Raw genomic sequence first — 16,097 nt, forward strand, 5'->3', positions numbered from 1 at the left:
TAAAGAGTGCAAGGACCCCAGCTACCACCATACCAGTAATAAATCTAATAAGAAGAAATGATGTCCAGTACTCCTAATAACTTGATATCCCTTTATTTTCAGCCAACAAGTAACTCGATCCATAATCCTATCCCTAAATCAAACAAGTCCTGTAACATTAAAAGAGTGTCTTATGGGTAAAATAATGCCATCTCAGGGTCTGGAGCCTCAACCTTTTCTCTTGCAGTTAATGGTGATGTCTCTGGGACGGCTCAATGGCATTATTTGTTCATAATACCTCGTTCATCGTAATGTATCCTCTATGTTTAAATATAAAAGATCCCTGTTCTGTATTACATTATTTTTGAAATATGATGAACTGTTCCATTTATCTATCAACATCTACTGAATATGAAAAGGCTCCTCTTATGGCACCAGATGCATTTGTTCTATTATTAGTTAAGAAGTTATTATTAGTTACGAGATATTATTTTTGCTAAGTATGTGATTTCCCGGGACCGGCATATGCCGCAGTGAGAGATCATGTCCGTAACTCCAGGCCAGCACCTGCCTTCCTGCTGACATGCCCGCATTGCAATGGTGACTCACCATCTACAGACATGTCACCAAGCAAGGACAAACTGAAAGTACATTATCCAGATACCCCCAGGAAGAGGGGCAAATAGTGGTCTCCATCTCTGGTATATTGGGGCACCAAGGTGGAGTCATGAAAATGTGAAAATAAGATAAAATATCCTTGGACACGCATTCTGATGTGCTACTCAAGCTTACAGATTCTGCCTTGATTTGAGGAGTTGGTGACACCGCAACGACATGCAGGCAGGCTTGCTGCCACCTGCTCTACTCCTCCTACTCCATCCTCTTCCATAACCTCCTCGGCTGAGTCCTCTTCTGCTGCTGCGTCTTGCTTCACATCAACGGCACCCCCCCAGCTCCCCAGGTACTATTCCACATCCCGGATACGGCAGTGTCACGCCGTCTTGGGGTTGACTTGCCTGAAAGCAGAGAGTCACACCGGACCAGCAATCCTGTCCGCCCTGAACGCACAGGTGGATCAGTGGCTGACTCCGCACCAACTGGCCAGGAAGGTGTGTGGCCATTTCAGGCTTTCCTACACGGCCATGGCGCACTTTTCAGATATCCAGTGGCGAAACAACATGCCAGTGAGGCGCTTGATTTGCGACAGCCCGAAACGTTGGAATTCAACACTCCTAATCTTCAACCGCCTGCTCCAACAAGAAAAAGCCGTTAACGACTATTTGTATGACCGGGGTGCTAGGACAGCCTCTGCAGAGCTGGGAATTTTTTTGCCACGTTACTGGACGCTCATGCGCATGGCCTGTAGGCTCATGCGTCCTTTTGAGGAGGTGACAAACCTAGTCAGTCGCACCGAAGGCACCATCAGCGACATCATACCATTTGTTTTCTTCCTGGAGCGTGCCCTGCGAAGAGTGCTGGATCAGGCCGTAGATGAGCGTGAAGAGGAAGAGGAAGAGTTGTGGTCACCATCACCACCAGAAACAGCCTTATCAGCATCGCTTGCTGGACCTGCGGCAATGCTGGAAGAGGATTGTGAGGAAGAGGAGTCAGAGGAGGAATGTGGCTTTGAGGAGGAGGAGGAAGACCAACCACAACAGGCATCCCAGGGTGCTAGTTGTCACCTATCTGGTACCCGTGGTGTTGTACGTGGCTGGGGGAGAGAACATACCTTCAGTGAGATCACTGAAGACGAGGAACGGGACATGAGTAGCTCGGCATCCAACCTTGTGCAAATGGGGTCTTTCATGCTGTTGTGCCTGTTGAGGGACCCTTGTATAAAAAGGCTGAAGGAGAACGACCTGTACTGGGTGTCACGCTACTAGACCCCTGGTATAAGCAGAAAGTGCCTGAAATTTTACCGAATTACCGCAAGTCGGAAAGGATGCAGCAGTTCCAAAATAAATTAAAAAGTATGCTTTACACAGCTTATAAGGGTGATGTCACAGCACAACGGGAATCTAACAGGGGAAGAGGTGAAAGTAATCCTCCTCCTCCCACGACCACGCCGGCAAGGACAGGACGCTTTACAGACGTGTTGTTGATGGAGGACATGCAGAGCTTTTTAAGTCCTACGCATCGCCACAGCCCTTCGGGGTCCACCCTCAGAGAACAACTTGACCGACAGGTAGCAGACTACCTCGTCTTAACTGCAGACATCGACACTCTGAGGAGCGATGAACCCCTTGACTACTGGGTGTGCAGGCTTGACCTGTGGCCTGAGCTATCCCAATTTGCGATAGAACTTCTGGCCTGCCCCGCTTCAAGTGTCCTGTCAGAAAGGACCTTCAGTGCAGCAGGAGGTATTGTCACTGAGAAGAGAAGTCGCCTTGGTCAAAAAAGTCTAGATTACCTCACCTTTGTTAAGATGAATGAGGGATGGATCCCGAAGGGACTGACAGTGGGCGATACATTCGACTAAAAAAGGCCTGATGAGGGGGACGTAACAGGGATTAAACTGATAAGAATAGTACTACTTAACACACCACTCCTATCTGGTGGCACATTAGATTGCACGCGCAGTGCCCCAAATTTGAAGTATGAGGACCGACCAAGCATCTTTTTCCATCTCCCGGTTCCTAAAATTGATGCCATATACACGTCCCCTCGTAACAGGGATTAAACTGATAGGAATAGTACTACTTAACACACCTTATAATAACGCAAAGAGAGGCAACGCAGAGAGAGGCATCTGAAGAAGAGGAGTCAGAGGAGGAAGGTGGCTTTGAGGAGGTGGAAGACCAAACACAGCAGGCATGCCAGGGGGTTTGTTGTCACCTTTAGGTGACCCTTGGTGTTGTACTTGGCTGGGATGAGGAAGAGACCTTCAATGACATCAGTGAGGACAAGGAACGGGACATGGCTAGCTTGGTATCCAACCTTGTGCAAATGGGGAGTTTGCGGTTGTGCAAATGGACTGTTTGCGGTTGTTTGCGGTGCGTTAAACGGGGAGTTTGGTCTGTCATTGTGAAGCGGGCATAACCCTTACACTACCTGATCGATACAACATAATACCTGATGTTTTAAAGCACGTTATTCCAAACAATTTAGGAATGTTAGGTGATTTATGCCCTTTATGGATTAAAACCAGACTCTGCATCAACTATGTAATTTTCCATGGGAGTTTTGCCATGGATCCCCCTCCGGCATGCCACAGTCCAGGTGTTAGTCCCCTTGAAACAACTTTTCTATCACTATTGTGGCCAGAAAGAGTCCCTGTGGGTTTTAAAATTCGCCTGCCTATTGAAGTCTATGGCGGTTCGCCCGGTTCGCCCGTTCGCGAACATTTGCGGAAATTCGCGTTCGCCATTAGCGAACGGAAAATTTTATGTTTGCGACATCTCTAGTGTGAATATAATATCTCACGACGCCAGTGAAAATCGATAATAAATATATACATATATACAGCCTCTACCAAGATGGTGGACGATCACTTCACTTTAATATGCTTTTCAAATAACTTAAAGGGATACTCCAGGCACCCAGACCACTTCTGCCCATTGGAGTGGTCTGGGTGCCAACTCCCACTACCCTTAACCCTGCAACTGTAATTATTGCAGTTTTCATAAACTGCAATATTTACCTAGCAGGGTTAAGTCCTCCTCTGGTGGCTGTCTTCTATACAGCCACTAGGGGGGCTTCCATTTTCATATAACATGAAAAGTGTTTTAAACGATGCTGGACGTCCTCACGCTATGAAAGCGAAAATGAAAGCGAGTGCCCCAAATTGCACATTCATCAATCCATTATGCATGGCCTGCGCTTTATTTCAGAGATGGTAGTGTTTTTGATAACAAACTTCTTGGCACACATGGCATTGAACGTTATAGGGAAGTTGATAAAGATAAACAACGTTATACAAAATTACTTATGGCTAACACAATGTATCGACTGAGATTGTAGCCCTAGCAAGGTGTCGCAGTCCTCATCTCTGCAGTTAGATTTCATTATTATGTAATAAACCAAACACACAGTAAATATTAAACAACTCTGTCATGCACATGTTCTGTTAAATGTTAAGTATAGAAGCATTACATCACAATCAATGCAAACATGACACAAGGAATCTGACAAAATATGTCATTTCATGTTAGTAGAATATTAAAATATCTGAAAAATATGTACGAAAGGAACACTTATAACATATCACACATTCTACTAAAAAAACATATTACCAATCGTAAACATAGAAACGCTTATTCGAGAACGTGAGATTTAAAACCTAAATAGAGGATCTGAAAACATTTTAAAAGTCAGCGTTGGTCAAAGCCTGGCTATCTTTACCTCCCTTTTGCCATTCAGATTATAATTCTCTATAATTCGGAGTTTAGGGATTTAAAGTGACAGTGTATACATATTCTAATACAAGCATAAGGTATCTGGAAGTATATTGATGTTTTTTTCTGATAAAGAAAACCAAAACCTGAAATTAAATACACGTTTGTGTTTGTGTTGGTCATAAAATATGCCGAGACACTTGGTTATTAATAGTTTTATCATTCCAGTTATATGAAAGTAAGCATTGATCACTAATCATGCACCAATAAAACTGGACACACAGAGTTACTGAGCACACGGAACCCTTGGTTAAAGCACGATGCATTTCACATCTACCTGCTTCTCTTTATCTTGAGCCGGGAGAACAAGTTAGCTTTCTTTCTGTTGGAGTTAGCAGTTTGGTAACGTTATCAATAAGGACAGGTAATGCTTGGAAAACAGCACAAAGTCGATCGTCCGGGGTGATGCAAACCTGGCTTATAATGGACCAGGCATGTGTGATATCCCTTCCATAATCCTGAATCTACAGCTAATGCCAATCCACGTTCCTGAAACCTACCGCGGTTACAGACAAGCTGCAGTTGCCATGGGACCACCAAGGGTCAGGATTCCCCCCTCCCTGAGGGAAGGTAAGCCTCAAGGAGGAGTAAGAAATTTTATTTTATTTTTTAATTTAAATGTTTTTTGTTTTTACTTCCCCTCATCCCCTTATGATCTACCCCACTACATCCCCTAACTCCCCCACTAATTCACTACTATTGCCTCTAACCCAATCCACCACTCCTAATCACCAACTACAGTGCCTGTCCCCCACTACTACTCCTATTCCTCACTACAACCTCTTATCCCCACTTCAGTTCCTAACCCACTACAGCTTCTACCGGCAACTACTACTCCTAAATCCAACTACAGCCCCATCTCCCCACTTCTGCCTCTAACCTCCAATACAGCCTCTAAGCCCTCAATACAGGTTTAACTGTGAACAACAACAGTTCTAGCCCCCCACAACATTTCCTAAACGCAATTACAGCCCTGATAGAGCCTCTAACCACATTGCAGCCTCTAAGACCCCACTACAGCCCTGATAGAGCCTCTAACCACATTACAGCCTCTAAGACTCCACTACTGCCCCCAAAACACCAACTCCATCACAGCCACGTCACAACCCCAATGCAGCCTCAGTAGTGCCTCTAATCATCTGTACCGCATCTAACCCTCCACTACTGCCCTCTATCGCCTACTACAGTCCCCATCTTAGCAGACCTTATGTAAGTTGTCATACTGTTCTTAAACAGTTTGACTACTTACTCTGGGAGGGCACCATGGAACTCCTGGCACCATAACCACTACAAAGCACTATTCCGAATGCTGTATTTAGTTCTAACAGTGTTTAGTTTGGCATTCTTAGTGGATCTATTTTATTGTCGGAAGACTTGAGAACACATGAGCAGCCGTTTAGAAAGTTCTAGGTTAAAACTGATACTTTTTTTTTAAACATAGAAACACAGAATGTGACGGCAGATAAGAACCATTCGGCCCATCTAGTCTGCCCAATTTTCTAAATACTTTCATTAGTCCCTGGCCTTATCTTATAGTTAGGATAGCCTTATGCCTATCCCACGCATGCTTAAACTCCTTCACTGTGTTAAACTCTACCACTTCAGCTGGAAGGCTATTCCATGCATCCACTACCCTCTCAGTAAAGTAATACTTCCTGATATTTTTAAACCTTTGCCCCTCTAATTTAAGACTATGTCCTCTTGTTGTGGTAGTTTTTCTTCTTTTAAATATAGTCTCCTCCTTTACTGTGAATGGATGCGGCAGTAGATATCCAAACCAGATGTATAGGGACTGAATTCAATGTGATTATAGGATAGTCTTTACTGCTAACAGAGCAGATGACTTGCCCGGACATAGATCGGGACAAGTCAAAGTAACTCATTTAACGCATCATGAACTTCTCTCCACTCACACTCACCTTGGCTGAGCTTTCACTGGGGTGAAGGCGTTGGCTGAAGGCTTTCCCTGATGTTCATCCAATGTCACCAACACATCATTCAAGTTTTGATGCAGCTGAAAAAAAATCAGGTAAATTTTTCATCTCAATTTCACACAATTATAGATAATCAGAAGGTACTTTTCTCAATTAACATAACTCACTCCCTTCCACCAGCTGCTCGGTGCTGCTAGTACATGTGTGCAAATACATGTCTAGCACTGCGGATACCCGTGGCACAGGGAGTTTGCCGAGGTTATGGTAAGTTTACAGATAGAGAAGATGTAAGAGTGAGGTTAGCGATGATGTGAATGCAGTCTGTTACAAAGTATCGGTCTGGTATAGGTGTGCCAGTGTGTGCCCAGACATACCAACTCAGGGCTGGATTGACCTCTTTGTGCTTGGCGTGGATATTAGTTGCTCATTATCTGGTTAAAGAAATGAAAACCTGAAACCTGTCTGTATCGGTGTATATATTGTATATATCTATATATTCCTGGTTATCGCTGAGAGTACATTTGGTATTTAGTGATCTTTGTTTCATTAAAATGTAACTGGTAATTTAGAATAGGTGAATAGATCGGTAGAATAGGCAATTATTTATTTATAAACCTATTGAAAACAATAATAAGAATAAATACCCATGTGTACACCCCAACAATGTGTTTGTGTATCTCACTATTTACACTAATCATATTCTATGATGCTGAATGTCACAGGCTGTTTGTGAAAATATTTAGGGTTCTTCATGCCTGTGGGTCTCTGTGCCTTTGTTATTGTTGTTGTGATTTTCTAGTTTCTATGACATCAGCAATATTTATATATATTTTATCTCATCTGCAACAATGGAGCTGACAGCCTTATATCTACATAGAGATTATCATAATTTAGAGAATATGATATAATTATATTAATGCTAGGTCCCCTGGTCATTCTACAGACAGCAGTTACATTATAATGTCCACATTCCTTTAGTGTAACACATGTTAGGGCTTTGGTTGGTTTGCACCATTGGAAATTGACATGAGAGGTCATAGTTTGAGAAGTTGTGTTGAGAAATAGTAAGGATGTGTTGTTGTGTTGAAATTAGGTGGCACTTCTAAAATAAACATTACATTTCGAAGGAGAGGATGAGGAACTATCAATCTAACTGTTCTGCTTTTTATAGAGTGTAAAATGTAAAAAGGAATTTCATAATAATTTGTGAGGTTTCTATTCTTGCACAATTGATCGCAGAGGGACACAATGGTAGATCCCCAGCAGAAGCAGAACTACAAGTCCCATGATGCTTTACTACTTATAAGGTTGGCAATGGGAGTGATCTACAGGGAATCCATTACATTAACCTCCATTCCATCTCCTCAAAGATCATTCAGGGCTAAAGGCCAAACAGTAAACAATATCACAAACCCTGAAAAAAGGGGCCATAATATATCACAAACTATTAAAAGCAGAAACAGGAGGGATTCACACTCTTATCACTGTACGGGGCTGGCAATCCCCTAATCCATATAGTAACAGCACTCACAGCTGCACCTGTCCTGTTTTTCCAATAAATCTGCTGATGAATGAAGACCATGAGTGTCTGGGCTACTTTGCTGAAAAGATTCAGACACTCTCGTTAACCCCTGGAGTGTCGGACTTGCCCAATGCAGAGCCTTCCCCCCCCCATGCCATCAGTCAGGGATGTGCGCTAGATTAAAGTTCGGCATGCTGATTGCTTAAAATGTATTCTAGAAGGAATGTATAAAATTAGCACCGACCCCAAATTCGACATGTAGCTTACCTTGCCCATTTCTTTATGGAAGTTTTCCTCCAAGCCAGCGATGCTCTGGAATGTGTTGACGTAGAAACCAACACGACTGCCAAAAAAATATATAAAAAACGGAAATGATCAGCTTTCTTATTATAAAGCGACAACATATTTAAAGGGATTCTCCAGTGCCAGGAAAACATTCGCACTGCAGGACCCTCCAGTGCCCCTCTACTTCCCACCCCCATCCCAAGTTACTGAAGGGGTTAAAACCCCTTCAGTGACTTACCGGAGTCCAGCACCGATGTCCCTCGGTGCTGGGTTAGGTTCCGCCTATGGTCCTCCCCCACTGACGTCAGCCGACGGGGGAGAGCTAATGTGCATGCGCGGCCGTTGGCAGGGTAGACCTAATGCGCATGCACGCCAATGGCCGCACACATGCATCTGATAGACAGCCACTAGAGGAGGACTAAACCCTGCAATGTAAATATTGCAGTTTATGAAAACTGCAATAATTACACTTGCTTTGGGTTAAGGGTAGTGGGAGTTGGTACCCAGATCACTCCGATGGGCAAAAATGGTCTGGGTGCCTGGAGTGTCCCTTTCATGACAGAATCAGAATATTTAGAGGTGAAAAAGGCCCTGTTCAAACAAGCTTACAAATCAATGAAGATTTGAGGTAGTTGGATATATATCAGTAGGTGTCTTGGCCAGGAACACTTGCTGGCGAGGAGGTCTGACCGGGATTTGAAGCTGGGTCAGCCAATCTTTCAAAGTAGTGTGGTAATACAACAAAATCAGGGGGAGGGAGATGGAGGAGTGTGTGTGTGTGTGTGTGTGTGTGTGTATGTGTGTGTGTGTGTGTGTGTGTATATGTTTTAAATCACGCTGGAATATACATAGATATAATCCTTAAAAGCATAGTAACTGCATCTTCCAAACATTCTATAGACAAATTTACATTTAGGTTGGTTCTTCCCAATTGCTGTAGGTAGGTTCACCTCCTGTAAACATCTTTGTCGTGTTTTGTAATTACATGTTTTTCAATACAGTATAAAAAACATGTCATGTCATGTCATGAGATAGTTGGATAAAAAGATTTCTGCAGCCAATATAGAATGAAGCATTAGATTTATACAATATCCATTGTGTTTGCTGTGGATGTGAAAGTTGCTTTGATTTGGGTTTTAAAGCCTTTTTACTGTAAACATTTAATCTCAGATTTAAAACTTATTTGAACGTTGTGATAATTTGTTAAGAGTAGCTCATGACTTGTAGGGATGTAGGCAACATCATTGAATTACAGAGGGACTTATTTTTGATTATTAATACCATCACACAGCCAATACCCCCAGCTAATACCCATCACACAGCTTATACCCCCAGCTAATACCCATCACGCAGCCAATACCCCAGCTTATACCCATCCCGCAGCCAAAATCCTAGCTAATACCCATCACACAGCTTATACCCCCAGCTAATACCCATCACGCAGCCAATACCCCAGCTAATACCCATCCCACAGCTAATATCTCCCAGCTATTACGCATCACACAGCCAATACCAAACACCATCACAATATAATGTCATGACATTTTTTCATACCTGTTCCATAAGGAGGGCAACTCCTCCTGCAAATCAGTGTTCATTTCTTCAAATACTTTTTGGGTTTTTACCATCTCTTCCTCTGCCTGCACAGAGAGAGAGAGAGGACATGTTAAATTCACTCTAAACACATAGATCGAAGACACCTTGATGGACACCGGTGCTACCAAAAGGGAACATTACCTCTTCCTCCAAAAACCTATTCTTGGTATAAAAATAACAGCTGGGGGATAGTTAATGTATAAATGTTGTGACTGCTCATTGGAGTGATCAATAGTTTACAGAGTGAGTTCTCAGAGATGGTATTTTACAGCTCCGTGTTCTACCAGAGACTCAGACATGTCTAACTCTTACAAACTACACTTCAGCTGAACTATAACCACCACAAATAATCCAAATTCACAGTAACGTGAAGTTCATACGCACACAATATCTACTTACCACCTAAATCCAAGAGGACAGTTTTTAGGCAGGGGTGTACATATCGTGATGACGGCCACTTACCTATTCAATAGGTTTTGATAAGTGCTGGGTGCAGTGGCCTCTGGGATTTTAGAGTTTTATTGACCCTCCAAATGCTTTAAGCGGAACTGTAATTTCTCAGGGTTTTTTTTGGGGTGGGAGGAGGTTTATATTTACTTACTGCCATATTTAACAAATATATTTTTGTGAGCTCTGAAAAATAACATTTTATTCATAAATGCAAACCTTTTTATTCTGCATCTGGGCACCTCCATTTTAGCTCGCTGTGAGTCATTGTTATAAGCTCCGCCCTTTACACCTTGCAGTCAGTATAGAGAGAGCCACCTCCATCTTAGCTCCCTGTCAATCATTGTTATAGGCTCCGCCCTTTACACCTGGCAGTCAGTATAGAGAGAGCCACCTCCAGTGGCGTACATACCAGGGTCGCAGGGGTCGCGGCTGCGACCGGGCCCGGCCCACCAGGGGGCCCGGGCCGCCCCTGCGACCCTGTATGTAGCCACTGGGCCAGCCTCTTCTCCTGGGGGGGGCCCAGGAGCCGGCCACCTCCGGGCCCCCCGAGGCTGGCCCTGCTTACACCCGGCGGGCAGTCAGTCAGGCTGGCCGGTGCGCGAGGGAGCACTCTCCCCTGAGTGCTTCCTCTTCAGCTCCCTCGCGCACCGCACTGATACCGGAGCCGGAAGATGACGTCATCTTCCGGCGCCGGTATCATTACGCGGCGCGCGAGGGAGCTGAAGAGGAAGCACTCAGGGGAGAGTGCTCCCTCGCGCACCGGCCAGCCTGACTGACTGCCCGCCGGGTGACCGCCCCCCAGGAGCCCAGCAGCACCACTGGACCCCAGGGAATCCCCTCAGCACTCCAAAAGGTAAGGAGGCTGGGGGGATTAAATGAAAAAAAAAACATGTGTAAGTGTGTGTGAGTGTTAGTGTGTGTGAGTGTTAGTGTGTGTGAGTGTTAGTGTGTGTGAGTGTTAGTGTGTGTGTGAGTGTTAGTGTGTGTGTGTGAGTGTTAGTGTGTGTGTGAGTGTTTGTTAGTGTGTGTGAGTGTTAGTGTGTGTGTGAGTGTTTGTTAGTGTGTGTGAGTGTGTGTGTGAGTGTGTGTTAGTGTGTGTGAGTGTTAGTGTGTGTGAGTGTTAGTGTGTGTGAGTGTTAGTGTGTGTGTGTGTGTGTGTTAGTGTGTGTGTGTGAGTGTTAGTGTGTGTGTGAGTGTTAGTGTGTGTGTGTGTTAGTGTGTGTGAGTGTGTGTGAGTGTTAGTGTGTGTTAGTGTGTGTGAGTGTTAGTGTGTTAGTGTGTGTGTGTGTTAGTGTGTGAGTGTGTGTTAGTGTGAGTGTGTGTGTGTTAGTGTGAGTGTGTTAGTGTGAGTGTGTGTGTGTTAGTGTGAGTGTGTGTGTTTGTGTGAGAGTGTCTGTGTCAGTGAGTGTGTTACTGTGTGTCTGTTACTGAGTGTGTTTGTGTGTGTGTGTGTGTTAGTGAGTCTGTTTGATGTCTGTTAGTGAGTGTGTGTTTGTCAGTGAGAGTGTATGTTTTGTGAGTGTGTATGTATGTCTGCCGCTGAGTGTGTCTCTGTCAGTAAATGTGTGTGTCTGTTAGCTAGTGTGTATGCATTTGTTCGTGAGAGTGTGTGTGTCTTCAGCACTTACCTTTCTCCAGCGCCGGACTCCCATGGCGCTGGGGATCTCTCCGCCTTTCAGCTCCGAATGCGCATGCACGTCAAGAGCCGCGCACGCATTCAAACCGCCCATAGGAAAGCATTACTCAATGCTTTCCTATGGACGTTCAGTGTCTTAAAATGGCGGAAGCGCCTCTAGCGGCTGTCAGTGAGACAGCCACTAGAGGCTGGATTAACCCTCAGTGAAACATAGTAGTTTCTCCGAAACTGCTGTTTTCAGCTGCAGGGTTAAAACTAGAGGGACCTGACACCCAGACCACTTCATTGAGCTGATGTGATCTGGGTGTCTGTAGTGGTCCTTTAAGTGTGTGTGCATCTGCATGCACTGGCGTACATACCGCGGTCGCAGCCCCTGCGACCAGGTGCCCGCCGCCATGTGTTGCTGCCCTGGCCCGCGCAGAGTAAGCGCGAGGGGGGGTGGGGGCCCACGGATCAATTTTCGCACCGGGGCCCCATGGGTCATGTGTACGCCACTGGCCACCTCCATCTTAGCTCCCTGTCAATCATTGTTATAAGCTCCGCCCTTTACATCTGGCAGTCAGTATAGAGAGAGCCCCCTCCATCTTAGCTCCCTGTCAATCATTGTTATAAGCTCCGCCCTTTACATCTGGCAGTCAGTATAGAGAGAGCCACCTCCATCTTAGCTCCCTGTCAATCATTGTTATAAGCTCCGCCCTTTACACCTGGCAGTCAGTATAGAGAGAGCCGTCTCCATCTTAGCTCCCTGTCAATCATTGTTATAAGCTCCGCCCTTTACACCTGGCAGTCAGCATAGAGAGAGCCACCTCCATCTTAGCTCCCTGTCAATCATTGTTATAAGCTCCGCCCTTTACACCTGGCAGTCAGTATAGAGAGAGCCCCCTCCATCTTAGCTCCCTGTCAATCATTGTTATATTCTCCGCCCTTTACACCTGTCAGTCAGCATAGAGAGAGCCACCTCCATCTTAGCTCCCTGTCAATCATTGTTATAAGCCCCTCCCTTTACACCTGGCAGTCAGTATAGAGAGAGCCACCTCCATCTTAGCTCCCTGTCAATCATTGTTATAAGCTCCGCCCTTTACACCGGGCAGTCAGTATAGAGAGAGCCACCTCCATCTTAGCTCCCTGTCAATCATTGTTATAAGCTCCGCCCTTTACACCTGGCAGTCAGCATAGAGAGAGCCACCTCCATCTTAGCTCCCTGTCAATCTGTTATAAGCTCCGCCCTTTACACCTGGCAGTCAGTATAGAGAGAGCTTACAGAGAAGAGGAGACATGAAACAATGTTTCTATTTCTCCTCTTCATTAGCAGTGTGTTCCCTGTTCGTCCTAGATTGTTATGTAATTTGATCAATGTTTATTACAAATAAAATAAATTTAAAAAAACAAGCATATCATGTCAAGTAGGTTAACACAAATTTACGGTGATTTTCAATGTTTTATTCAATGGTGCGCATTCCTGAGAAATTAAAGTTCCCCTTTAAGCATTAATTTTGATAAATGGTAAATAAGCAAAAAAAAAAGGTTACACATATATTTATATTTATTAACGCAGTGCGGCTTTATCAACAACTCTTCAGAAGTCATCTCGTCCTCCCACACACACTCACATCTAACCATCTCTAAGCAGTCTGTCCACGGAGCCCACCAGCAATTCATGGAGCATTGACAAAGAGTACTCAGCCAGGGATAGAGTCTTATTTTCTAAAAGCCACTTGTCTATAGGTCTGTTCCTAAGAACCCAAGAGGTAAGTGGGTGTAACGATTGAGGATCACCCGTTTCGTTCATAGACTTTACAACTTTTACAATTCATAAGCTACTTAAGCCACAAAGCACAATGTACAATACAGACATGCACACAAAGAACATTAAACAAGACAGCATGCACAACTAGAAGGAATGTCAAATTAATGGTATACATATCAACTGGCCTCGGAATTAAACTGACTGTACAGTCTGTGGAGAGGACACAGCAAAGTGACTTATTCTATGATTGACAAAGGCTCAGACTGGTCACAGTTCAGGCTTCCATTATTAGTGTGACCCGCTGAAATACAGTCGGGAGGTGGTCCAGTGGGGCCATGTCACGGACCACTTACAGGTCTATTTCTGCAAGAAACAGTCTATGGACTCCGGGTCCAATTTGTAAATACTCATGGCTGAATTTTATAAAATGCATTTCGTGTGTCTGCATTAAGATAAGGTTACACATTCAGTCTCTCATATGGGAGATAACATTTTCTATTTTTATTTCTTAAGAGGATAATGGTAATAATAATGCTTATAGAGTAATTAACATCACAGGATACGTGAAAAGTATTCAATTCATGTAGATGTGTTAGAAAATGCGTTTTGCTGATATAATAGTTTTAATAGAATGCACACGTTAGCATAGTAAGTGGGATTCCATTATTTGGGTATTCTGCCATTTATATCATTTTATAGTTTCCCTTTAAATGAACTCTTCGTTGGATGCTATATATTGGAGAAGTATTTGTGATCTTGTGATATATAAATAGATTAATATGACATTCCATGGATACTCCCTCGTTATACAGTGTTCAATCTCACATTAGGGTGAGGGAATCTCAACAGGGCGGTTACAAGATACCCAGTAAAACAAAATGGTCATTTGCTGCTATAGGAATAACAAATTAAAGAAGATTAAAAACCCTTCTAATAAGAAGGATCCACCATTGGTTGTGCCAAACCTCAGCAGGGCAGTGATAGAACGGAGAGCAAACCCCAGGCCTTTAATACTCCCATAAATTAAAACAAATTCTCACCATGAACAAAGTGTCGCGTTTCGAGCTATTTCTGTCAGCGCAGACACAGAACTTGTTAATTGTAACAAGCAGATACCAGATTCAGTGACAGAAGTGGTAACAACGCTTTAGATGTGGCCAAACAGTTTCGGTTCGCGTAAATTTACAAAATATGAAGATTGGAAACAGTAAAATTCTACTGGTGAGAACAAAGTAGATGGAAGCATTAGATGTAGCGCTAGGCTGGGTTTCAGGGGCTTTATGTTACTGCCACAAACAAGATAACGTCCTATCAACTATGCCTGTAATAACTTCTTTTAATATCCACAGTGGCTGCTTAAACACTTACAGCAGTTGTTTTAACTTGATATTTATTATAGTTATTTTTATATTATTATATTTTGTCCTGGTATCCATGTTCATTCGGACAGAGTTTATTATTGAGCAAACGTAGCTTTGTACCTATAACACCTTGCAGCAACGTGCCAGTTTAATGACTGGATACATGTGTGAGAGGGTCAGGGAGGTAGGATTGTAAATGAACGACTGAGACCTTTATTTATGTTCCTCAGAGATCTAAAGTAGAATACTACTTGCCACCTGTATTGGGTAGACTGATATGCTGGGCTAATCTTTTCAGTATGAAAGTTTTGACCTAAAAGTATCAATTTTCCACAATTCCTAATTTAGTGAACAAATCCCAAAGTGTTACTTTTTTCGAGGGAGCAATCTTGTAACCCCAATTTCAGCTGCAGAGACTGAACACAGTACAAGTCGGGTTTAAGGCAGAAGCACATGCATGGTTAGGGCTCGGCCAGGGAGTCACCTGGTTTCGGAGCAGATTAGTTTGGGCAACCAGATGGGCTTGTATTTTCCCCTGGCACCATTGGGGGGCAGCCTTCTCAAGCAACGACACGGGCTGCGATTGTTTCCAAACAGGTAAAGATACAGAGATAAGAAAGGAAACAAACAGAGTGTTTAATATTGACAAAGTAACAATACGGGAAAATACACCAAGGCATAGATGGGCAATCGTGGGGTGATGCCACCCATTTAGAGGCATGCCAGGAATAAAGCTATTAGATTTCCACAATGACTGGAACAATGGCGTTGCCAAAATCCTAACCAGCAATCAGCTGTGAAGAGCGACAAAAAGAATTAGTTAGAGCTTAGAATCACAAGAACATGTGAACGCGGTTCAGTAGAAAAGACAATTCCTGACGTGTTATAGTCTGGCATGCATCGCAACGACATTAGGGGAAAATATTAATTATTGGGGAAAAAAACCTGTGCACTAACTCAGCCCCAAAGAGCAAATAGCACATTTTGTTCAATGTAAATTTGAGATAACTATAGCCTACATTTTACAAAGTCTGTTCTTACGATTTCCCAGCTATCTGTGCGGTTAATAAAGACCATTTACTGTCATTAAGAAGACGGGACACATTCTCCAATGACACAAAGTTATTTAACCTTCTACAAAAGCAAAATGCGACAGGGCTGTCATTAACTAACAGTGAAGAAGCTCTGCTTGT

At 43.7% G+C, this 16,097-nt stretch overlaps 1 protein-coding gene across 3 annotated transcripts in view; it reads right to left on the minus strand.

The window, feature by feature from the left end:
• BIN1 (bridging integrator 1) overlaps window positions 1-16,097 on the minus strand; it is a 128,773-nt gene that overhangs the window by 33,542 nt on the left and 79,134 nt on the right. For 2 of the 3 annotated variants that reach the window (XM_063429235.1, XM_063429236.1), the window contains exons 7-11: window positions 15,389-15,481; window positions 9,669-9,754; window positions 8,097-8,172; window positions 6,293-6,387; window positions 4,651-4,695 (exon numbers count right to left, since the gene is read on the minus strand). In XM_063429235.1, coding sequence (XP_063285305.1) covers window positions 4,651-4,695; window positions 6,293-6,387; window positions 8,097-8,172; window positions 9,669-9,754; window positions 15,389-15,481 — 395 coding nt within the window. The remainder of the gene's footprint in view (window positions 1-4,650; window positions 4,696-6,292; window positions 6,388-8,096; window positions 8,173-9,668; window positions 9,755-15,388; window positions 15,482-16,097) is intronic. The other variant, XM_063429237.1, reaches the window with a different exon arrangement.

The sequence above is a fragment of the Pelobates fuscus genome, chromosome 8 (genome assembly GCF_036172605.1).
Source record: "Pelobates fuscus isolate aPelFus1 chromosome 8, aPelFus1.pri, whole genome shotgun sequence".
NCBI lineage: Eukaryota > Metazoa > Chordata > Amphibia > Anura > Pelobatidae > Pelobates > Pelobates fuscus.